At 40.4% G+C, this 25,211-nt stretch overlaps 2 protein-coding genes across 2 annotated transcripts in view; one reads left to right on the top strand and one right to left on the bottom strand.

Annotated features, from left to right (window-relative positions):
- Positions 1-25,211, bottom strand: part of LOC133555136 (calsequestrin-2-like) — a 123,443-nt gene that overhangs the window by 81,654 nt on the left and 16,578 nt on the right. The gene's annotated exons all lie outside the window — the stretch shown is intronic.
- Positions 367-25,211, top strand: part of LOC133555134 (ATP-binding cassette sub-family C member 4-like) — a 153,607-nt gene continuing 128,762 nt past the window's right edge. The window contains exons 1-2 of the mRNA XM_061904647.1: positions 367-560; positions 14,007-14,117. Of these exons, the coding sequence (XP_061760631.1) occupies positions 487-560; positions 14,007-14,117 (185 nt within the window). The 5' untranslated portion in view covers positions 367-486. The remainder of the gene's footprint in view (positions 561-14,006; positions 14,118-25,211) is intronic.

Raw genomic sequence — 25,211 nt, 5'->3', positions numbered from 1 at the left:
CCATTTTGTTTATGTTGATCGTAGCATTGATGTTTGATGGTCAATAACTATATAAAAAAAATTATTTCAATGAGCTGTTAATTTATGCTGGGCGCCTAATATTATTATTTGTTTTACGTCAGCATGGACAAGTGAACATATTATTACCATAGGAGGGGCTTGTTTACGTGCTGCCTTCAAGAGCTCTTCGCTATAATGGCGTTTTGAGATCACCGCTCACTTTCACGCCAACTATAATCGTTTAAATCATAATATGTCGACAGAATATATATTCTAATTAAAATAGAATAAATAACCCTATACAGTTTTGGTTAACTATATGGGACCGGTGGAATCCACGGGGACACGTCAAAAAAAAAAAAAAGGCATACAGCACAGAGTTTCAGTTTCACGAGATGTCAGCGAAGTAGACAAGGCGGTCTTGACAGCGTGCTCGTAACTTTTTAGTAAGTTCACAAGAGTCTGACTTTACTTTTAAAACCTCAAATGTTCCCGCAAAAGAAGGTGCAACATTCTAATCCGCTGCAAAATGCGGGGATTTTTTCTCAGCTTTTTATGTGGTGAGTGTTCCTTACTGTCAATGTCAACACATGTTGATTTGCTCTTCCTTACTAAAAACGACATAACTACTAAATAACTAATGCCGTTTTTTTTCTATACAGTATACTTTTACGAGCGGCATTCTTAATCATTTATTGTATTTATCTGCCAAGTTCATTGGATTTGTTTACAGCACCGGGTGACGGATGTCATTTGATGTTTTACTCATTCACATGGCAGTTGCGTGGTCACGTTTAGAATGCATGAATGCATGCGTCCCGTGCAGGGGAGCCATCCCTTCATAAATAACAAATCAATACGTTAACTTTATTATTGATGGATTACTTTGCAGTCTTTCTTTTATGAACGTTTGGGGGAATGTAACTATAAATGGACAATTGCAATACAAGTATTTTTGCAGCATGGAATGATCACCTTAAATAATAATATAAAAATAAAAATTGGTGCATAGGTTTGAAATGATATAGGATTTCTTCTAATTCCCACAAGGGCATAATACTACATACTCCTGTATAGATACTGCAAACAGATGTTTCTAGTTTAAGTTTATGATTGTCTTTGGATATATGAAAGGGTTCATTTGAAGAAGACCCGGACTCATAAAGTACATTAGTTAGAATGTTTGCAGGAACCATCCACGAAGCAGCAAGACTCATTTCTGCCATGTAGTGTAAACTGTTAGAACAACAGTATGAAATATTACTTTATACATTGAAGCACCGAGAAAGATTATCAACATTTTTAAAGAGGACTGCACTTTCATTTTACAATCCTTATGTAAGACAAGCACACATGTTTTTCTTTTTTATGCATTCTAACTTGTAAAAAAATGTTAGCAAAAGAGAGTTAACAATGAAGGTAACAAGAGGCGCCTTATTCCGCCTATGAAGCGCTCCAAAAAAAGTCCAAAAACCCCTGTGAACATTTAATATTTCCTTCAACAACTACTAATGATGATCCAGAATCTTTTAATTTTTGAGCCTGAATATAGTGAGGATGAGCTACATGTTTTAGAAGCCGGGTGATAAACAGATCCAGCAAGCAGCCGTATTGCTAAGTGCTAAACAAGAAATAAAAATTATGAACATACTAAAACAAACACTTACTGTACAATGTCTGTTTTCACTGGAATGATGACAAATGGAATGTTTATATCTTCCCGTTTAGATGAGGAATCATTCATAATCGCCTTGCAGGTAAAACAAACGAACGAAGCAAGCATCTTTTTGTGTCTTTCTTGCCATCTCTGGGTCTAAATTGAATGTCAAAGTTAACCAACTTCTCAGTTTATGGCTAGAACCTTCTACTATACAAGTAAGATGCATAATTTATTATATAGAAATAGGTTTCACCCAGTCGGAGGTGATGCAGCAGCTTAGTATAACAATAGTTAAATGAGCAAGTTCTATGTGATCACAGCACTGCTAAAAGTAGTTCCTTTGCAATAGCACTTACATTAACAATATCGCTAATATGTGATTAATTTGCAGGTCACAACATTTAAATGAAGTATTGTTGGTGGTTTCGGGGGATTAATGGGCACAATGTACAAAGATTTGCTTTATTTATATCCAATAAGAATGCATTAAACATGTATATGTTCTTTTCTTACATAATATTGTAAATTATAGGCAACATTTAAAAAAAAAAAATGCAGTTCCCCTATAAGATGGACTAAAATATGCTCGTGGACATGCAAATAAGTTCTGTATGTTTGATGTTGAGACGAGACAAAGATTGATACAGTGGGGCAAAAAAGTATTTAGTCAGCCACCGATTGTGCAAGTTCTCCCACTTAAAATGATGACAGAGGTCTGTAATTTTCATCATAGGTACACTTCAACTGTGAGAGACAAAATGTGGGGGAAAAAATCCAGGAATTCACATTGTAGGAATTTCAAATAATTTATTTGTAAATTATGGTGGAAAATAAGTATTTGGTCAACCATTCAAAGCTCTCACTGATGGAAGAAGGTTTTGGCTCAAAATCTCACGATACATGGCCTCATTCATTCTTTCCTTAACACGGATCAAACGTTCTGTCCCCTAAGCAGAAAAACAGCCCCAAAGCATGATGTTTCCACCCCCATGCTTCACAGTAGGTACGGTGTTCTTGGGATGCAACTCAGTATTCTTCTTCCTCCAAACACGACGAGTTGAGTTCATACCAAAAAGTTATATTTTGGTTTCATCTGACCACATGACATTCTCCCAATTTTCTGCTGTATCATCCATGTATCCATTTTGGTACAAACTCAACTCGTCGTGTTTGGAGGAAGAAGAATACTGAGTTGCATCCCAAGAACACCAAACCTACTGTGAATCATGGGGGTGGAAACATCATGCTTTGGGGCTGTTTTTCTGCTAAGGGGACAGGACGATTGATCCGTGTTAAGGAAAGAATGAATGGGGCCATGTATTGTAAGGTTTTAAGCCACAACCTCCTTCCATCAGTGAGAGCTTTGAATGGTTGACCAAATACTTATTTTCCACCATAATTTACAAATAAATTCTTTAAAATTCCTACAATGTGAATTCCTGGATTTTTTTTTCACATTCTGTCTCTCACAGTTGAAGTGTACCTATGATGAAAATTACAGACCTCTGTCATCATTTTAAGTGGGAGAACTTGCACAATCGGTGGCTGACTAAATACTTTTTTGCCCCACTGTATTTGTCCACTATGACAAAACGTATTTTTGTTGGCTTCAAGGTTAGATTTTCAAAGCTAAGAACTCTAACAACTGTAAATTATGGTGGTTACATCATGTTGTGGATGTGTTTTACTGTCAGTGGTACTGGTATACTGCACTAAATGAATGCAATCATGAAGAATATTACCTTCAAAGTCACCTGAAATCAACATCTTGATGACTGAAAAGCTGGACACAAACTGTTCCAACTGAACAATTAGCTCTGTGTCAGTGAAAGCAAAAATAAAATCTATTAAATGTATCTGGAAAATGTGTTGAATATTCGCACATAATTTGGACAGATGTTTGTTGACGGTACAAAAAGTGTCTAGTTGGGATTAAAGTTGCATTCAAACATGTTTGTATTTTAACATGTTTTTATTGTTTCGACCCTGTAGAAATAAGAAAACAAATGAGTGCAACCAACTCTTGCTTATAAAATCGTTAAAGATGTTATCTGAGCAATAATTCAATAAAAACACAGTTTAAATGAACAAAATACTAAGACTTGCAGTCCCATGATGATAAGGTTTGAAAGCAAACCATGTGAGAGGAATTTATTTCGATACAACGGATTTGATTGTACAAACACATGTTGTTGTTCTTTTGTGCAACGATGCAAAGTAGCTACTAATCGAAGCTAATCCGTTTGGTGGGAAAGTCAATCAGTGGCGCTGAGTCGTTACACAATGGAAGTCATTTCTTATTTCCCTTGGAGGTGGGGTGGGGGGGGGGTCCAAGGTTCATTCCGGGGAAATTTTTAACCCAAACAACCTTTTTATTGGCCTTCGGCATTTTGTAAAAATGTAAATAACGTATTAAGACTTCGGTGTAAATCAAACTACGTACATTGGATTAATTATTGTGTTGTGAAGAATTTCAAAGTTGATCCAGCATCCTTGGATTTGAAAAGGTTTAGCAAACCAGCATGCTAGATCCTTCTATACTTTACGTAGTTCCTGTCATACTTTCTGTACTGATGCCTCATGGTTGGGATACATATTGTGCTTTAGAAATACCATCTGCCAGATGGCAAATACCTCTTACTCATTTTAGCGATGGATAGCCTTTCGCAGCATGGAAGCACTGGAAGCATTGAAGCGTTTAATCCAACGTACAAAGGCTAAAGTCAGCGCCTAATTGCTGGGTCGGCCTTGATGTTCTGTACACGTTGAAACAAACGTTGCAATTCAACAAAAGGTTGGAAATATGCCAGGTGCATGTTGGGGGGAACCACTACTCTAAACTGATTCATTTCTTGTGGCACAATGGAGTTTATTCACGTGATGTAAGATCTACAGGATGATCCCCTAAATACAAACCCCGTTTCCATATGAGTTGGGAAATTGTGTTCGATGTAAATATGAATGGAATATAATGATTTGCAAATCCTTTTCAACCAGAATTCAGTTGAATGCACTACAAAGACAAGATATTTGATGTTCAAACTCATAAACTATTTTTTTTTGCAAGTAATAATTAACTTAGAATTTCAGGGCTGCAACACGTGCCAAAGTAGTTGGGAAAGGGCATGTTCACCACTGTGTTACATCACCTTTTCTTTTAACAACACTCAATAAACGTTTGGGAACTGAGAAAACTAATTGTTGAAGCTTTGAAAGTGGAATTCTTTCTCATTCTTGTTTTATGTAGAGCTTCAGTCGTTCAACAGTCCGTGGTCTCTGCTGTTGTATTTTAGGCTTCATAATGCGCCACACATTTTCGATGAGAGACAAGTCTGGACTACAGGCGGACCAGGAAAGTACCCGCACTCTTTTACTACAAAACCACGCTGTTGAAACACGTGGCTTGGCATTATCTTGCTGAAATAAGCAGGGGCGTCCATGATAACGTTGTTTGGATGACAACATATGTTGCTCCAAAACCTGTATAGACCATTCAGCATTAATGGTGCCTTCACAGATGTGTAAGTTACCCATGCCTTGGGCACTAATACACCCCCATACCATCACAGATGCTAGCTTTTGAACTTTTCGCCTATAACAATCCGGATGGTTATTTTCCTCTTTGTTCCGGAGGACACCACGTCCACAGTTTCCAAATATAATATGAAATGTGGACTCATCAGACCGCAAAACACTTTTCCACTTTGCATCAGTCCATCTTAGATGAGCTCGGGCCCAGCGAAGCCAGCGGCGTTCCTTGGTGTTGTTGATAAATGGGTTTCGCTTTGCATAGTAGTTTTAACTTGCACTTACAGATGTAGCGACCAACTGTAGTTACTGACAGTGGTTTTATGAAGTGTTCCAGAGCACTTGTGGTGATATCCTTGACACACTGATGTCGCTTTTTGATGCAGTACCGCCTGAGGGTTCAAATGTCTGTAATATCATTGCTTACATGCAGTGATTTCTCCAGATTCTCTGAATCTTTTGATGATTTTACGGACCGTAGATGGTAAAATCCCTAAATTCCTTGCAATAGCTCGTTGAGAAATGTTGTTCTAAAACTGTTCAACAATTTGCTTACAAATTGGTGACCCTCGCCCCATCCTTGTTTGTGAATTACTTAGCATTTCATGGAAGCTACTTTTATACCCAATCACGGCACCCACCTGTTCCCAATTAGCCTGCACACCTGTGGGATGTTCCAAATAAGTGTTGGAATTGGGGGTTAAATCACCATAAATGATTCCCGGGCGCGGCACCGCTGCTGCCCACTGCTCCCCTCACCTCCCAGGGGGTGATCAAGGGGATTGGTCAAATGCAGAGGACAAATTTCACCACACCTAGTGTGTGTGTGACAATCATTGGTACTTTAACTTTAAATAAGTTTTTGATGAGCATTTCTCAACTTTATCAGTATTTATTGCCACCTTTCCCAACTTATTTGTCATGTGTTGCTGGCATCAATTTCTAAAGTTAATGATTATTTGCACAAAAAAAAATGTTAATCAGTTTGAACATCAAATATGTTGTCTTTGTTGCATATTCAACTGAATATGGGTTAAAAAGGATTTGAAAATCATTGTATTCCGTTTATATTTACGTCTAACACAATTTCCCAACTCATATGGAAACGGGGTTTGTTCATTCTCCTACTGGGCGTGGCTACAGGATAGAGTTGTATAGAGCAGAATTGTATATTACATTTTAAATTATATTAATGTTTGTAAATTATCTACCGAAAAAATGAAAAGTGTCAAAAAGAAAGCCGAAAGATTTTGGCAGATGAGAATACATCTATAGCAGGGGTAGGGAACCTATGGCGCTCGAGCCTGATGTGGCTCTTTTGATGACTGCATCTGGCTCTCAGATAGTCAGTCAATCAATCAATCAATCAATGTTTATTTATATAGCCCTAAATCAAAAGTGTCTCAAAGGGCTGCACAAGCCTCAACAACATCCTCAGTTCAGATCCCAGATAAACCTAAACTGACATTGCTTAACTTGATAAGTAATGAATAATTCCACTGGTAGTCACAGTGTTAAAAATAACATTCAAAATATAAAACACTCATGCATTTTAATCCGTCCATCTGTTGTCTACCCCACCTTTTCAAGAAGTCGCATTAATAGTACGAACTATTTTATTTATTGTTGATTGGCTTCAGAATAACAATGTTATTAAAAAGAACAAGAAACTTATTATACTCTGAAAATGTTGATTTTACTTAAAAATGCACGCATTTAGTTGTATTCAGTGTTAAAAAATATTACATGGCTCTCACGGAAATACATTTGAAAATATTTGGCTTTCATGGCTCTCTCCGCCAAAAAGGTTCCCGACCCCTGATCTAAAGGGAAAATATAGTAATAATAATAATAACGGATTAGATTTTATATTGTCTATTATTAGATTCTCAAAGCGCTCACAGAGAAGTGGGAACCCATCATTTGGTCACACCTGGTGGTGGTAAGCTACATTTGTAGCCACAGCTCTCCCGTCCAAAGGCAAAACATAGTAACTCACTTCGAACTGATTTTGGGAAAACAAAGGAAAACCAATCTATCTTGATGCTGTCTTACAAAGATCTACAAGGTCATCAAACGTATAGATGTTTTCTTGAGCTTTCATTTTCTTGCCGATTGAGCCATGGATTGAATCTGCTCTCATGAACGTGTGCCCTTTCTCCAGATATTTTATCACAATCTCGGGTGGGCCCCGTTCTGCGTTTGCACATTTGGGCAAGAGCCGTGTACAGCGTCCAGTTTTTATTTTGACCTCCTCAGTTATCTGCCCAAAAGAGTATGCAAGGGGAAGAATCAAGAACAATACATTTAATGAAGGTGCTTGCAACGTCCTGGGCCAATCTTCCAAATATCCCCTCGTGCCATAATATCACATAATCAGGTTGACCGTCGGCCCCCATTCGTGCAAATGTCTCATTAAAGACAATAAGGCGACTGACAAAGAAGCTCCGATTGGTCCCTTGAGATACTAGGTTTTTCTGTTGTATCTACGCGGTTATGTGGTAGTTGCTAGGTCCTGCCGTGCGCGGAACAGCTTACTTACGGAACAAATTACAATATCGCATACACTAATGTAAAGCATATCACCTAGGAACTCCAAAATTATTATCAGCTCAGTTTTGACCAAAATTGAGTTACTGAGTTTTGCCTTTGGACTGAAGCGAGACTGACGGAATCGAGGCTGCCAGTTTGTGCTTACGGCCCCTCCGACCACCACCTATCATTCACTCATCATTCATTCACCAGTGTGAGCGTCACCGGGGGCAAGGGTGCAGTGTCCTGCTCAAGGACACAACGGCAGCGATTCGGATGTCAAGAGGCGGGGAGCGAACCTGCAACCCTCAGGTTTCTGTCACGGCCGCTCTACCCGCTACGCCGTGGGTAGAGTGTAGAAATGCACCGCATTGCAGAAAATGTAGTCTTGTTTTTTAAAAGTTTCTTTGGGTTGCCACATTGGGTTGAGTTTTCTTCTTGCCCTGATGTAAGATCTGAGCTGCGGATGTTGTTATGGCTTGTGCAGCCCTTTGAGACACTTGTGATTTAGGGCAATAATTGATTGATTGATTGAAAAGTTTCTTTCGGCGTTTGTGTGGAAGCAATTTGTGCTGATATAAATGTTCCTCGTTTATTTAATCAATTGATGCGCACATCCATGAATATGGCAACAATGTATCTGTCTTTTAGGAAGTAGGAAATAGCTTTGTTGCACACGGACATACTTGAGTGACTGGCCGAAGGGAGCAAGGCTAATGTTTGCTTGCCCAGTTTGAAGGGTCAGGAGAAAATAACACATTGAAACACGTTGGGTAGACCAGTGGTTCTCAAATGGGGGTACGCGTACCCCTGGGGGTACTTGAAGGTATGCCAAGGGGTACGTGAGATTTTTAAAAAATATTCTACAAACCCCGTTTCCATATGAGTTGGGAAATTGTATTAAATGTAAATATAAACGGAATACAATAATTTGCAAATCATTTTCAACCCATATTAAGTTGAATGCACTACAAAAACAAGATATTTGATGTTCAAACTCATAAACTTTATTTATCAAATAATAATTAACTTAGAATTTCATGGCTGCAACCAACACGTGCCAAAGTAGTTGGGAAAGGGCATGTTCACCACTGTGTTACATCACATTTTCTTTTAACAACACTCAATAAACGTTTGGAAAGTGAGGAAACTAATGGTTGAAGCTTTGAAAGTGGAATTCTTTACCATTCTTGCTTGATGTACAGCTTAAGTTGTTCTACAGTCCGGGGTCTTGTTGTCGTATTTTACACTTCATAATGCGCCACACATTTTCGATGGGAGACATGTCTGGACTGCAGGCGGGCCAGGAAAGTACCCGCACTCTTTTACTACAAAGCCACGCTGTTGTAACACGTTGCTTGGCATTGTCTTGCTGAAATAAGCAGGGGCGTCCATGATAACGTTGCTTGGAGGACAACATATGTTGCTCCAAAACCTGTACGGACCATTCAGCATTAATGGTGCCTTTACAGATGTGTAAGTTACCCATACGTTGGGCACTAATACACCCCCATACCATCACAGATGCTGGCTTTTGAACTTTGCGCCTATAACAATCCAGATGGTTATTTTCCTCTTTGTTCCGGAGGACACCACGTCCACAGTTTCCAAATATGATTTAAAATGTGGACTCGTCGGACCACAGAACACTTTTCCACTTTGCATCAGTCCATGTTAGATGAGCTCGGGCCCAGCGAAGCCAGCGGCGTTCCTTTGTGTTGTTGATAAATGGTTTTTGCTGTTCATAGTAGAGTTTTAACTTGCACTTACAGATGTAGCAACCAACTGTAGTTACTGACAGTGGTTTTATGAAGGGTTCCAGAGCCCATGTGGTGATATCCTTTACACACTGATGTCGGTTTTTGGTGCAGTACCGCCTGAGAGATCAAAGGTCCGTTATATCATAGCTTACGTGCAGTGATTTCCCCCAATTCTCTGAACCTTTTGATGATTTTACGGACCATAGATGGTAAAATCCCTGAATTCCTTGCAATAGCTCGTTGAGAAATGTTGTTCTAAAACTGTTCGACAATTTGCTTACAAATTGGTGACCCTCACCCCATCCTTGTTTGTGAATGACTTAGCATTTCATGGAAGCTGCTTTTATACCCAATCATGGCACCCACCTGTTCCCAATTAGCCTGCACACCTGTGAGATGTTTCAAATAAGTGTTTGATGAGCATTACTCAACTTTATCAGTTTTTATTGCCACCTTTCCCAACTTCTTTGTCAGTGTTGCTGGCATCAAATTCTAAAGTTAATGATTATTTGCAAAAAAAAAAAAAATTTATCAGTTTGAACATCAAATATGTTGTCTTTGTAGCATATTCAACTGAATATGGGTTGAAAATGATTTGCAAATCATTGTATTCCGTTTATATTTACATCCAACACAATTTCCCAACTCATATGGAAACGGGGTTTGTAAAAATAGCAACAATTCAAAAATCCTTTATAAATATATTTATTGAATAATACTTCAACAAAATATGAATGTATGTTCATAAACTGTGAAAAGAAAATACAACAATGCAATATTCAGTGTTGACAACTACATTTTTTGTTGACATGATCCATAAATATTGATGTTAAAGATTTCTTTTTTTGTGGAGAAATGTTTAGAACAGGGGTCTCAAACTCAATTTTCCTGGGGGCCACTGGATGCAGAGTCAGAGTGAGGCTGGGCCGCAAGAAAAGACTTCTTAATTATTTTTTTCCCTCTCCGTGCAAATAAGACACGTGCCTCTGTGCTCAACAAAGAAATATTGCAACTCCCACTTTTCCTGGAATTGTCCTTGCTCATCACAAACCTTTCTCTCCACTGCCAGCTTTGAAAAACACATGTTTGGGTTGTGCAATATAATTGTATTTAGCCAATGCACGGAGAGTGTTATTTCCGCAATGTGTGTCGTTCCGCTTTTCTTCCCTACAGCAACATGGCGGTCGGCGGATAATAGCTGGGAAAGTACCGGGATAGCGAGGGGAAAAATGTGACGGCCTCCAGAGTGTTATCCGGCGTCATCGTGTGAGGCAATGCTAATTAAACAATAAAAAAAAAATTAACGGTTTGAATGTGTCCAGATTATCGGGAACTGTTATTAATGACGGACAGGTGTTCCGGTGAATCTGCAGCCAGGCACGTAAGAAAACCCTCGTCTCCATGGCAACGTCTCTGTCGCTTTCACTTATTTGCCGCTTTTCCACTAATGCAGGGGTAGGCAACCCAGAACGTTGAAATAGCCATGTTGGACCTAAATAACACAACGCTGTCAAGCGGCATTCATATAAAACTCGCGGGCCGCACTAAAATTAAACTTTCATATAAAGGTGGGCGCCGCAAAATAACGTCTCGCGGGCCGCAAAATAACGTCTCGCGTGTCTGAGACCCCTGGTTTCTCTATTACAATCCCCAAAGAGTGCACTTTGAGTTAATGATTACTTTTATGTGTAGAAATCTTTATTTATAATTGAATCATTTGTTTATTTTTCAACAAGTTTTTAGTTGTTTTTATATCTTTTTTTCCAAATAGTTCAAGAAAGACCACTACAAATGAGCAATATTTTGTACTGTTATACAATTTAATAAATCAGAAACTGATGACATAGTGCTGTATTTTACTTCTTTATCTCTTTTTTTCAAGCAAAAATGGTTTGCTCTGATTAGGATGTACTTGAATTAAAAAAATTTTCACACTGAAAAAAGGTTGAGAACCACTGGAGTAGACAATTCGGCAGCTTCTTCATATTTTCATGGATTAATGTCCACTGTGTGATTGTTGTTTTGGTGTGGAAGCTGAGTTCTGTTTGTGGGGCAGCCTGACGGGACTGGGGTCGCACCACTTTGCCGGGTCCTGTTCCACGCTAGGACATGTTTTTTCTGGTTGATTTTTTTTTCGATTCGGTGGGTGTCATCCTTTTTTTAATATCTTCTGTTCTGGTGGTTGGAGGGCAGGATTGTGCTGATCTTTGGTTGGCTGTTCATTTGATAGGAACATTGCACAATACATATAAAGCACAAGCCAGATATAGCTTTAGTACAAGCTCATTTTGTCCCCAGGCTAGGGCAAAGTGACAGCAGGTTAAAAAAAGAATATTAAGTTATTCAATTCCATACAATTGCAGATCAAATCTAAAATACAGCTGTGGACATATACTACTTCAACCGGCAGCTGAAATGCCCCTATCTCAAATTAAAGTGTAAGAAAAAGCCAAGAGACAGCTCGTATCTCAAATTACCGTATTTCCTTGAATTGCCGCCGGGTATATATTATCCGCATGCCTCGTTTTACCGCCGGGTCAAACTCGTCACGTCACGTGTGACACTTCACCTTGACAACAACAGTTTTCTAAACTGGACTTTCAATCGAAGCAGGAGGTAATAATCAGAGGTGGGTAGTAACGCGCAACATTTACTCCGTTACATCTACTTTAGTAACTTTTGGGATAAATTGTACTTCTGAGAGTAGTTTTAATGCAACATACTTTTACTTTTACTTGAGTATATTCATAGAGAACAAACGCTACTTTTACTCCGCTCCATTTATTTACATTCAGCTCGCTACTCGCTACAGATTTTTATCGATCTGTTAATGCACGCTTTGTTTGTTTTGTTTAGTCAGACAGACCTTCAAAGTAGGATCTATCACATGCCTGCGTTTCACCAATCAAATGTAGTCACTGGTGACGTTTGACTCCGTTTCACCAATCAAACAGAGCCAGGCGGTCACATGACTAACGGCACACTTTTTAAAAACATTTTTTATCAACCATTATTTATAAATTTCAACATATACAAACAGTTGAAAATAATAATCAAAGTAAGTACAAAAACCGTACAAAACAGTATAAAAAACGGACAAAACAGCGGCAGGGGGTTGTAAATTCAAAGTAACTAAAATAGAATGCAAAATATATATATATATATATATATATATATATATATATATATATATATATATATATATATATATATAAAATAAACAAAGTGCAAAGCCTTAGGCCACTCCATCCATCCATCCATTTTCTACCACTTATTCCCCTTTAAGGGTCGCGGGGGGGCGCTGTTGCCTATCTCAGCTACAATCGGGCGGAAGGCGGGGTCAATCTCAGTAAATAACTTAAATTTGGAACACAGCATCATCATTTTCACAGCTTTTTGGTTGTTAGAGGTAGCGTGTTTTAATGTAGAGTTGTAAATCTTTTTTAGAGGCACAAAAAACAGGTCAGGTATTGAGAAACTTACATTTATGAATATACAACTTAGCCAATAGTATAATGAGGTTGCAAAGGTAAAATTAATTTCCAAATTTTTTTAATACAGTGTAAAACCAAGTATATTATTTAATATATATTATTGTTTTAGTTGCTTAAGAGATATTCCTGGCTCTGAATTTGTTCATTGCTATTTTTATGTTTTTGTGCATTACTTGTTGCCGTCATCATTAAACAAACAGGTTACTCATCAGTTACTCAGTACTTGAGTAGTTTTTTCACAACATACTTTTTACTTTTACTCAAGTAAATATTCGGGCGACTACTCCTTACTTTTATTTGAGTAATACATCTCTAAAGTAAAAGTACTCTTACTCGAGTACAATTTCTGGCTACTCTACCCACCTCTGGTAATAATTAAAGGAAATTCTCCATCGAGACGGAGCGACTTTTAAAACTGAAGAAAGATAAGAAAGACTTCTATAAAGAAGTTATCGATGTTTTTGTTCAGAAGGAGCGTGGCATGGACTTCATTTATAAGTAAAGGTAAGACCATAATAATGTTTTTTTTTTTAATTAAATGTGCTTTTCATGATGGTATCCTTACACCACACTCAAATGTATAAGCGCAGGCCTAAATTTACCGCATTCCTTTGGTAAGCGTTGGAGTGAGAAGAGGTTTTAAATTAATTAGCGCATGATTGCCTTTACTGCATGCCTTTGGTAAACGCCAGAGTGAGAAGAGGTTTTAAATGAATTAGCACCCCGGCACTAATTAAAGGAAATATGGTACTCGTAAAGTTTGGGGAAGACGAGGAAGGAAGACCACACTTAGTTCTTGACAAGCAACAATGTGGCGTGGAAGTTGAAGAAGTGGAACAAACCAGCACCTTTTAATCTGTCTAATGTGAGAACGTGATTATTGAAGAGCAGCTGCAGGTGTGTCTTGTTGCCCCGCCGGACACGATAAGTAAGGCATTTCAGGGCGAAATACGAAAAGCGACAACTATGAGAAACAAAGTAGAAACAAGAAGTCATGAGACATCGTTGTATTAATGATTGATTATGTTCCAGCTGGCTCAGCCCCTTGCTGCACCTTGGCCACAAACGAAGACTGGAGGAAAGCGACTTGTACCACATTCTTCCCCAACATGAATCCGAGCTACTGGGACAAAACCTGCAAAGGTAACCTCTAATGTGTGTTGTCACTTCACAGCACATGAAAAGGTCTCAATCCAATCCATCCAATCCACTTTATTTATATAGCACATTTAAACAACAGGAACCTTTCCAAAGTGCTGCACAGCCATGTTAGAAACAATATGAAAAACAATATTATGCTACACCAATGACTGAATAAAAACAAAAAATAAATAAATATAAAAACAATATAAAAATAAATATGATTAAAATCAGTTTTTAAAGGGTAAAAGCAATTAAAACAGTAAAATAGAAATCAAAATGTAAAAAAAAAACACTGAGGAGGACAGAGGACCACACAACTCACGCGGTGTTAAAGGGAAACATTATCACCAAACCTATGCAAGCGTCAATATATACCTTGATGTTGCAGAAAAAAGACCATGTATTTTTTTAACCGATTTCCAAACTCTAAATGGGTGAATTTTGGCAAATTAAACGCCTTTCTGTTTATCGGTCTTTTAGCGATGACGTCAGAACGTGACGTCACCGAGGTAACACACCCGCCATTTTCATTTTCACATTACAAACACCGGGTCTCAGCTTTGTTATTTTCCATTTTTTCGACTATTTTTTGGAACCTTGGAGACATGCCTCATCGGTGTGTTGTCGGAGGGTGTAACAACACTAACAGGGAGGGATTCAAGTTGCACCACTGGCAAGAAATCTGCCGCCAGACGCCCATTGAATGTACCAAAGTGACTTCACATTTGACCGACGATGCTAAGACAGACATGGCACAGAGATGTATGGATAACCTGCAGATGCATTTGCAACGATTAAGTCAACGAAATCACAAAGGTGAGTTTTGTTGATGTTGTTGACTTATGTGCTAATCAGACATTTTCGGTCACGGCATGACTGCCGGCTAATCGATGCTAACATGCTATGCTAATCGATGCTAACATGCTATTTACGCTAGCTGTATGTACATTTGAAACTAGATACCCACATTTAATGCGAAACAAACACTTACCAATCAACGGATTAAAGTTGCTCCAGTGTCACAAGATGCAAAAGTCCTGATCGTTTGGTCCGCACATTTTACCGACAATGCTAATAAGACAGCCATGCTATGGGTCACTTCATTAGGTACACCCATGCTATGGCCGAATAGCGTCAATAGCTATTCGCTCAATAGCTTCAATTTCTTCTTCAATTTCGTTTTCGCTATCTGCGCTATACTCCGACCATCTGTTTCAATACATGCGTAATCTGTTGTATCGCTTAAGCCGCTGAAATCCGAGTCTGAATCCGAGCTAATGTCGCTATATCTTGCTGTGGTAACCGCCATTTTGTTTGTATTGGCAGCCCTGTATGACGTCACAGGGAAATGGATAGTGGTTTCGAAGATAGCGAAAATAAGGCACTTTAAAGCTTTATTCAGGGATATTCCGGGACCGGTAAAATTTGAAAAAAACTTCAAAAAATACAACAAGCCACTGGGAACTGATTTTTGTTGTTTTTAACCCTTTTGAAATTGTGATAATGTTCCCTTTTAAAAGCAAGTCATTGAAAACCTTTAAAAGTGCAGATTCAGTACTGTGCAAAGCTTTGTATCCAGACTGAAATGGATCTAAAGTGCTATTTTCATCTAAAAAAAAGGCTGCAGTTGTGCCAAAACACATTTCTCCAAAATGTTCTCCTCTGTTTTCCATTTATTTATTTATTTATCGCGGCCCACACCAAATACATTTTGTTATTACATTTGGTGCTACAGGAAGTTTTAGATTATCGTATTTTCCGCACTATAAGGCGCGCCGGATTATAAGACGCACCTTCAATGAATGGCCTATTTAAAAACTTTGTTCACATATAAGGCGCACCGCATTATAAGGCACATAGAATAGGTGCTACAGTAGAGTCTGGGGTTATGCATCCATTAGATGGAGCAGTGCTGCAGGGAATGTCAACAAAACAGTCAGATAGGTCAGTCAAACTTTATTAATAGATTACAAACCAGCGTTCTGACAACTCCGTTCTTTCCCAAAATGAATAAATAGCTGTTTTATTATTTTCCCTGAGGTAAAGTCAGTGACGTGGTTTTTTGTTTATCTTTTAACAACAGCAAGGTATAACATGTATGATAAACTGTTTTGGTAAATCAAACATCAGTGCAACTTTAGCATGCTAACGAAATAGTGCAAAGCAATAACAATATATCAATGAGTCAACGTTGCTCAAACGTTAATGTAACACTACACAACACACAAAATAAACATGTAAAGCTCACTTTGTTAAGTCATTCCTCATCCACGAATACCTCCAATTCTTCTTCTTCAGTGTCCGAATGAATCCAACATCCGTCTCTTCGAAGTCATCATTAATGGAGTCAGTGTCGCTGCTGTTGTCCAGCGGTTCAGTGACAATTCCTGCCTTCCTGAAAGCTCGGACCGCAGTTGAGACGGATACAGTGGGGCAAAAAAGTACTTAGTCAGCCACCGATTGTGCAAGTTCTCCCACTTAAAATGATGAAAGAGGTCTGTCATTTTCATCATAGGTACACTTCAACTGTGAGAGACAGAATGAGAAAAAAAAATCTAGGAATTTTAAAGAATTTATTTGTAAATTATGGTGGAAAATAAGTATTTGGTCAACCATTTAAAGCTCTCACTGATGAAAGGAGGTTTTGGCTCAAAATCTCACGATACATGGCCCCATTCATTCTTTCCCTAACACGGATCAATCGTCCTGTCCCCTTAGCAGAAAAACAGCCCCAAAGCATGATGTTTCCACCCCCATGCTTCACAGTAGGTATGGTGTTCTTGGGATGCAACTCAGTATTCTTCTTCCTCCAAACAAGACGAGTTGAGTTTAAACCAAAAAGTTATATTTTTGTTTCATCTGACCACATAACATTCTCCTAATCCTCTGCTGTATCATCCATGTATCCATTTTGGTATAAACTCAACTTGTCGTGTTTGGAGGAAGAATAATACTGAGTTCCATCCCAAGAACACCACACCTACTGTGAAGCATGGAGGTGGAAACATCATGCTTTGGGGCTGTTTTTCTGCTAAGGGGACAGGACGATTGATCCGTGTTAAGGAAAGAATGAATGGGACCATGTATCGTGAGATTTTGAGCCAAAACCTCCTTCCATCAGTGAGAGCTTTGAATGGTTGACCTAATACTTATTTTCCACCATAATTTACAAATCAATTCTTTAAAATTCCTACAATGTGAATTCCTGGATTTTTTTTTCACATTCTGTCTCTCACAGTTGAAGTGTACCTATGATGAAAATTACAGACCTCTGTCATCATTTTAAGTGGGAGAACTTGCACAATCGGTGGCTGACTAAATACTTTTTTGCCCCACTGTATATCAGCCCAGGCATTTACGATCCACTGGCAGATAGTGGCGTATGTCATCCGGCGCTGTCCCCCTGTCTTGGTGAACGTGTGTTCGTCTTCTGTCACCCACTGTTTCCACGCAATTCGCAGTCTAGCTTTGAATGCCCTGTTGACAACAATTTCTGGCTGCTGGAGTTCTTTTGTCAATCCATCCTTGTTGCTTCCTCCACTTCCGCAACATCGATTCGTTGATGTTTAATTCTCTCGCTGCTGCTCTATCCCCGTGTTCTACCGCGTGATTGATCGCCTTGAGTTTAAATTCTGCGTCGTAATTGTGTCTCTTAGTAGGAGCCATTTTGGGGTCTTTAAACATCAGAATAAACACAGAAACGGCACGCCTCCCGCAGTCATATATCCCAGCATGCACCGCGCGCTTCTTCTTCTACGGGGGAAAATAAGGTCGGCGGCTGTAGAAGAAGAAGAAGAAGCGCAGAAGAAGAAGCGCATTTCTTCTTCTACGGGGGAAAAGGAAGTTGGCGGCCGCTTACCGTAGTTGCGAGACCTCCATCCATCCATCCGTCAATTTCTACCGCTTATCATGGCTCAATATTGCTCCATATATAAGGCGCCCCGGATTATAAGGCGCACTCTCAGCTTTTGAGAAAATGTGAGGTTTTTAGGTGCGCCTTATAGTGCGGAAAATACGATCAGATTCAACGTTATTCTCATTGCACGTCACCAGTACACAACAACAAAATGCGGTTAACATCCAAGCAGAAGTGGTCAAGTAGTGCATTCAGTGTCTGATGTACAGCATATACATGCCTGAAATATATACATAGTGCAAATAAATGAAAATGAATAGTGTGCTGTTGATAAGGATATTTACAGACTACAGTGCATCCAGTAAGTATTCAGAGCGCTTAATTTTTTTCCCACATTTGTTTACAGTTTGTTACCGCCCTATTCCTTTCTTTGCCACACCTATCTTTGAGCAGTTTGGCACATTCCTTTTTGCCTTTTCCTCTAACCAGTTGGATGGGAAGCTTTGGTTTTCATTCAGGTGGTCTCTGTACATTGCTACATTTATCTTAGTCTAGTCAGGGAGGTGACCAAGAACCCAATGAGCAGCCCTTTGAGACACTTGTGATTAAGGGCTGTATACTTAAAGGGGACCATTATCACCAGACCTATGTAAGCGTCAATATATACCTTGATGTTGCGGAAAAAAGACCATATATATATTTTTTTAACCGATTTCCGAACTCTTAATGGGTGAATTTTGCCAAATTAAACGCCTTTCTATTATTCGCTCTCGGGGCGAGGACGTCACCTAGGTAGTCAATCCGCCATTTTCTCAAACACATTACAAACGAGTCAAATCAGCTCCGTTATTTTCCATTTTTTCGACTGTTTTCCGTACCTTGGAGACATCATGCCTCGTCGGTGTGTAACAACACGATCAGGGAAGGATTCAAGTTGATTTACGTGGAGTATGCATCGATTAGCACATTTTACCGGCGATGCTACGACAGACATGGCACAGAGATGTATGGATATACCGTGACACTCAAAGCAGATGCATTTCCAACGATAAAGTCAACAAAATCACAAAGGTGAGTTTTGTTGATGTTATTGACTAATGTGCTAATCAGACATATTTGGTCGCGGCATGACTGCCAGCTAATCGATGCTAACATGTTATTTAGGCTAGCTGTATGTACATTTGTAGCTATTAGAGATGCGCAGATTATATCATCCACAACCGCATCACTAAAGTGGTCATCCACCCGAACCAACGTTTTATCAAAGCCACAACCACCCGCCCGTTGTTATATATCTAATATAGATGATGCAAGGGATTAGTGAGGTTAGAAAGTGTAACTCCCTCCAAATAGCACGGACACAATGGCTTTCTTCAACTGATTTATGTGAAGGTTTCCTTTCCCTTCAAATTTACCGTGAAAACTGTAATAAATAAAGCACGTCCATCCATCCATCCATTTTCTACCGCTTATTCCCTTTCGGGGTCGCGGGGGGTGCTGGCGCCTATCTCAGCTACAATCGGGCGGAAGGCGGGGTACACCCTGGACAAGTCGCCACCTCATCGCAGGGCCAATAAAGCACGTTACAAACGTAAAAATAATAACATGCACTGCATGTGGATCAAAAATTTTACCAAGTAAAATACGAACAAATACCTCGTTGGCCAGCATGCTTATTTTAGAAGGAAATTGTGATCTTCTGGCTCTTATAGCCCAAACGCTTAAAGTCCTTGTGACACTTTTTGGTCTTTGTTACGATCAGTCGCTCTCTTTCTCCCTTCTCACGCATCAAAAAAATGTGTACTCATACCCAGAAGTAGCTTCCTTACATCCATCGACAGACCAAACGAGACACTTCAAAATAAAAGTATGCCTACATAGAGTTTCAAAGAGTGCTGCTCATTTTTCGTATGTGGGTAACATCCATCCATCATCTTCCGCTTATCCGAGGTCGGGTCGCGGGGGCAACAGCCTAAGCAGGGAAACCCAGACTTCCCTCTCCCCAGCCACTTCGTCTAGCTCTTCCCGGGGGATCCCGAGGCGTTCCCAGGCCAGCCGGGAGACATAGTCTTCCCAACGTGTCCTGGGTCTTCCCCGTGGCCCCCTTCTTAAAGAGAGGAACCACCACCCCGGTCTGCCAATCCAGAGGTACCGCCCCCGATGTCCACGCGATGCTGCAAAGTCTTGTCAACCAAGACAGCCCCACAGCATCCAGAGCCTTAAGGAACTCCGGGCGGATCTCGTCCACCCCTGGGGCCTTGCCACCGAGGAGCTTTTTAACTACCTCAGCGACCTCAGCCCCAGAAATAGGAGAGTCCACCACAGATTCCCCAGGCACTGCTTCCTCATAGGAAGACGTTTTGGTGGGATTGAGGAGGTCTTCGAAGTATTCCTTCCACCTATCCACAACATCCGCAGTCGAGGTCAGCAGAACACCATCCGCACCATACACGGTGTTGATAGTGCACTGCTTCCCCTTCCTGAGGCGGCGGACGGTGGTCCAGAATCGCTTCGAAGCCGTCCGGAAGTCGTTTTCCATGGCTTCCCCGAACTCTTCCCATGTCCGAGTTTTTGCCTCCGCGACCGCTGAAGCTGCACACCGCTTGGCCTGTCGGTACCTGTCCACTGCCTCCGGAGTCCTATGAGCCAAAAGGACCCGATAGGACTCCTTCTTCAGCTTGACGGCATCCCTCACCGCTGGTGTCCACCAAGGGGTTTTAGGATTGCCGCCCCGACAGGCACCAACTACCTTGCGGCCACAGCTCCGATCTGCCGCCTCGACAATAGAGGTGCGGAACATGGTCCACTCGGACTCAATGTCCAGCACCTCCCTCGTGACATGTTCAAAGTTCTTCCGGAGGTGGGAATTGAAACTTTGTCTGACAGGAGACTCTGCCAGACGTTCCCAGCAGACCCTCACAATGCGTTTGGGCCTCCCAGGTCTGTCCGGCATCCTCCCCCACCATCGCAGCCAACTCACCACCAGGTGGTGATCGGTAGAAAGCTCCGCCCCTCTCTTCACCCGAGTGTCCAAAACATGAGGCCGCAAATCCGATGACACAACTGTGGGTAACAACATTTAACTATTTCTAAATGGTTGATTTCTATAGGCTAGTAAGGTAAAGGTTTGTACCTGACAAGTTTGGGCTACCTTGCTTCTGCAGCCTTCATCAGAGGTCTGTGACGTGTTATATGGATTGTACCATCAAGAGTTGTCAGGTACAACTTTTTACCTACTAGCCTATATAAATCAACCATTTATAAATACACGTCAGTAGGCTAAATGAACCTCTTCAACATAACATTTAACTATGTATAATGTAGCGGCTGGCTACGGGGTGTTAGCCAATGACTTTGGCTGGGGGGGCGGGACTTCCGGGAGAGATAGGGACGTGACGTTGTCCCGGGAAAAGCGTTAGAGACATGAGAGCTGTTGTGTCGTTGTATTACATCTCGTGCAAAAAAGACAAGACAAACAAAGAAGTTGTATGAGCCTACATTCCTGGAATTATTACAATATATATTTCCGAATTGGTTCGACCGCCACCCGCCCGAATCTATTTAAAATCTATTTTTTCGTCATGTCACCCGCCCGACCCGCGGTCTATCCGCGGAGTCCGCGGTTGTGACCGCAAACCGCGCATCTCTAGTAGATATATTTGCATCCAGCCTTTCACTCCAACCACATTTAATGCCAAACAAACACTTACCAATCGACGGATTTAAGTTGCTCCTGCACACTTTACCGGCGATGCTACGACAGACATGGCACAGAGATGTATGGATACCCTGCAACACTCAATCGTTGGTTAGAAGGCGATCGCCGAATAGCTTCAATAGCTATTCGCTCAATTGCTTCAGTTTCTTCTTCAATTTCGTTTTCGCTATCTGCCTCCATACTCCAACCATCCGTTTCAATACATGCGTAATCTGTTGAATCGCTTAAGCCGCTGAAATCCGAGTCTGAATCCGAGCTAATGTCGCTATATCTTGCTGTGCTATCCGCCATGTTGGCATCACTAGATGACGTCACAGGAAAATGGACGATGGATTTAAAGATAGCGAAAATCAGGCACTTTAAAGCCTTTTTTCGGGATATTTCATGACGGGTAAAATTTTGAAAAAAACTTAAAAAAAAAAAATAATCCACTGGGAACTGATTTTTATTGGATTTAACCCTTCTGAAATTGTGATAATGTTTCCCTTTGAATAAACCTTGATGGATTGATGATTGACAGAGCTACAGCATTCCTCTGTGGAGAGAGGAGGACCTTCCGGAAGGACAACATTTCTACAGCAATCCAGCAAACAGGCCTGTATGGTATAGTGGCCAGACAGAAGCCATTTCTTAGTCAAATGTTTGCCAACAGGTACCTGAAAGACTCTAAGACCATGAGAAACAAAATTAACTGGTCTGATGTGACCAAGATTGAACTCTTTGGCGGAAAAAAAGAAAAAAAGGGGTCATGCATAGTGGTGGCAGCATCATGCTGTGGGGATGTTTTTCATGGCAGTAATTGGGAGACTTGTCAGAATAGAGGGAAAGAGGAATTCAGTAATTTACGGAGACATCCTAGATGAAAACCAACTCTTCCCATCCATTCCGTTGGAGCTTGAGAGATGCTGCATACTGTAGAGCATGGGTGTCAAACTCTGGCCCGCGGGCCAAATTTGGCCCGCCATGTAATTTCATTTGGCCCTTGAGGCAATATCAAATTAACATTAGAGCTGGCCCGCCGGTATTAAACAGTGGCTGTGCCGCTGTAACACCGCATCCACCGCTAATATTCATACTTGCCAACCCTCCCGATTTTCCCGGGAGACTTCCGAAGTTCAGTGCCTCTCCCGAAAATCTCCCTGGGCAACCATTCTCCCGAATATCTCCCGATTTCCACCTTTATAACAATTTTGGGGGCCGTGCCTTAGAGGCACTGCCTTTAACGTTCTTTAAAACCTGTCTTCACGTCCGCTTATCCTACGTACAAACAGCTTCATAATACAAGCGGCTTATACACACTCATAAGTGAATGCAACGCATACTTGGTCAACAGCCATACAGGTGACACTTGAGGGTGGCCGTATGAACAACTTTAACACTGTTACAAATATGTGCCACACTGTGAACCCATACCAAACAAGAATGACAAACACATTTCGGGAGAACATTCGTACCGTAACACAATAGAACAAATACCCAGAACCCTTGCAGCACTAACTCTTCCGGGACACTATAATACATGCTACCACCTGAAAGGGTAATTTGTTCAACCTTGGCCCGCGGCTTTCTTCAGTTTTAAATTTTGGCCCACTCTGTATTTGAGTTTGACACACCTGCTGTAGAGGAATGTGCAAAAGATGCCCAAAGATAGGTATGTCAAGCTTGAGGTATCATTTTCAAAAATACTTGAGGCTGTAATTGCTGCCAAAGGTGCATTTATTTTTTTAAATTTTTAATACATTTTCAAAAAAAAACACAAAAAAAAACGTTTTCACATCATCATTATGGGTTGTAGAATGCTTTTTTAAAATACAAATTATTTGACAAATGTGAATAATTTAGTGGATGGAAACATAGTCACTCTTCCATCGTTTAGTAACTGTTCACCTTCCCACTGAAATATATCAATCATGCATGTCCAAAAGGATAACTGTAGTGACAAAATGAGTGGACAGACTTTTTATATAAGGGGTTCATATTATGATTTCAATTTACATTAAACTTCCCTGTGGTCTACTTAACCAGTAACAATGGTTTGGTTAAAATTATGCATCAATTTTGCATCTTCAAGCCACTTTCTGACTGTCTCCTGAAAACAAATGGTTTGGGGGGTGGGGGGCGTATTTTTAAATGCAATTGAGCTCCTCTATGCCTTGCCCCCTCCAGCTGATTGCAACTGTTTCTCCAACAATTTTGTAGTTTTTGAGGTACACCTCTCATAAATTACAATATCATGAATTAGAATGATTTTACAACATGACAACAGTACATGTACGAGCCTGCGTCTGACCCAGGCTGGGAGTAAAGCAAAGAAAAAAAAAAACTTAAAGGGGAACATTATCACTATTTCAAAAGGGTTAAAAACAATAAAAATCAGTTCCCAGGGGCTTGTTGTATTTTTTGAAGTTTTTTTCAAAATTTTACCGGTCCCGGAATATCCCTAAAAATTTTTTTAAAGTGCCTTTTTTTTCGCTCTCTGCCAAGACACTCTTCATTTTCCTGTGACGTCATACAGTGCTGCCAATGTAAACAAACAATGGCGAATAGCACAGAAAGCTATAGCGACATTAGCTCGGATTCAGACTCTGATTTCAGCGGCTTAAGCGATTAAACAGATTACGCATGTATTGAAACGGATGGTTTGAGTATGAAAGTATTGAAGAAGAAAGTGAAGCTATTGAGCGAATAGCTATTGACGCTATTCATAGCCATAGCATGGCTGAATAGCTGCGTTAGCATCGCCGGTAAAATGTGCGGACCACACGATCAGGACTTTCGCATCTTGTGACACTGGAACAATTTAAATCCGTCGATTGGTAAGTGTTTTTTTCGCATTAAAGGTGGGTGGAAGGAAACGTAATATAGTTGCAAATGCATCTGCAGCTTATCCATACATCTCTGTGCCATGTCTGCTTTAGCACCGCCGGTAAATAGCATGTTAGCATCGTTTAGCGTAGCATGTTAGCATCGATTAGCTGGCAGTCACGCCGCAACCAAATATGTCAGATTAGCACATAAGTCAACAACATAAACAAAACTCACCTTTGTGATTTCGTTGACTTTATCGTTGCAAATGCATCTGCAGGTTATCCATACATCTCTGTGCCATGTCTGTCATCGCCGGTAAAATCTGGAGACAGTCCAGCACATTCATTGGGGGTCTGGCGGCAGATTTCTTGCCAGTGGTGCAACTTGAATCCCTCCCTGTTAGTGTTGTTACACCCTCCGACAACACACCTTCGAGGCATGATGTCTCCAAGGTTCCAAAAAATAGTCAAAAAAACGGAAAATAACAGAGCTGAGACCCGGTGTTTGTAATGTGTTACCTCGGCGACGTCACATTCTGACGTCATCGCCTCCAGCGCGACAAACAGAAAGGCGTTTAATTCGCCAAAATTCACCCATTTAGAGTTCGGAGATCGGTTAAAAAAATATATGGTCCTTATTCTGCGACATCAAGGTATAAATTGACGCTTACATAGGTCTGGTGATAATGTTCCCCTTTAAGAACAGAGGACTT

This window comes from Nerophis ophidion, linkage group LG06 (assembly GCF_033978795.1).
Source record: "Nerophis ophidion isolate RoL-2023_Sa linkage group LG06, RoL_Noph_v1.0, whole genome shotgun sequence".
Lineage (NCBI taxonomy): Eukaryota > Metazoa > Chordata > Actinopteri > Syngnathiformes > Syngnathidae > Nerophis > Nerophis ophidion.
This window is presented reverse-complemented; position numbering and strand designations above follow the sequence as displayed.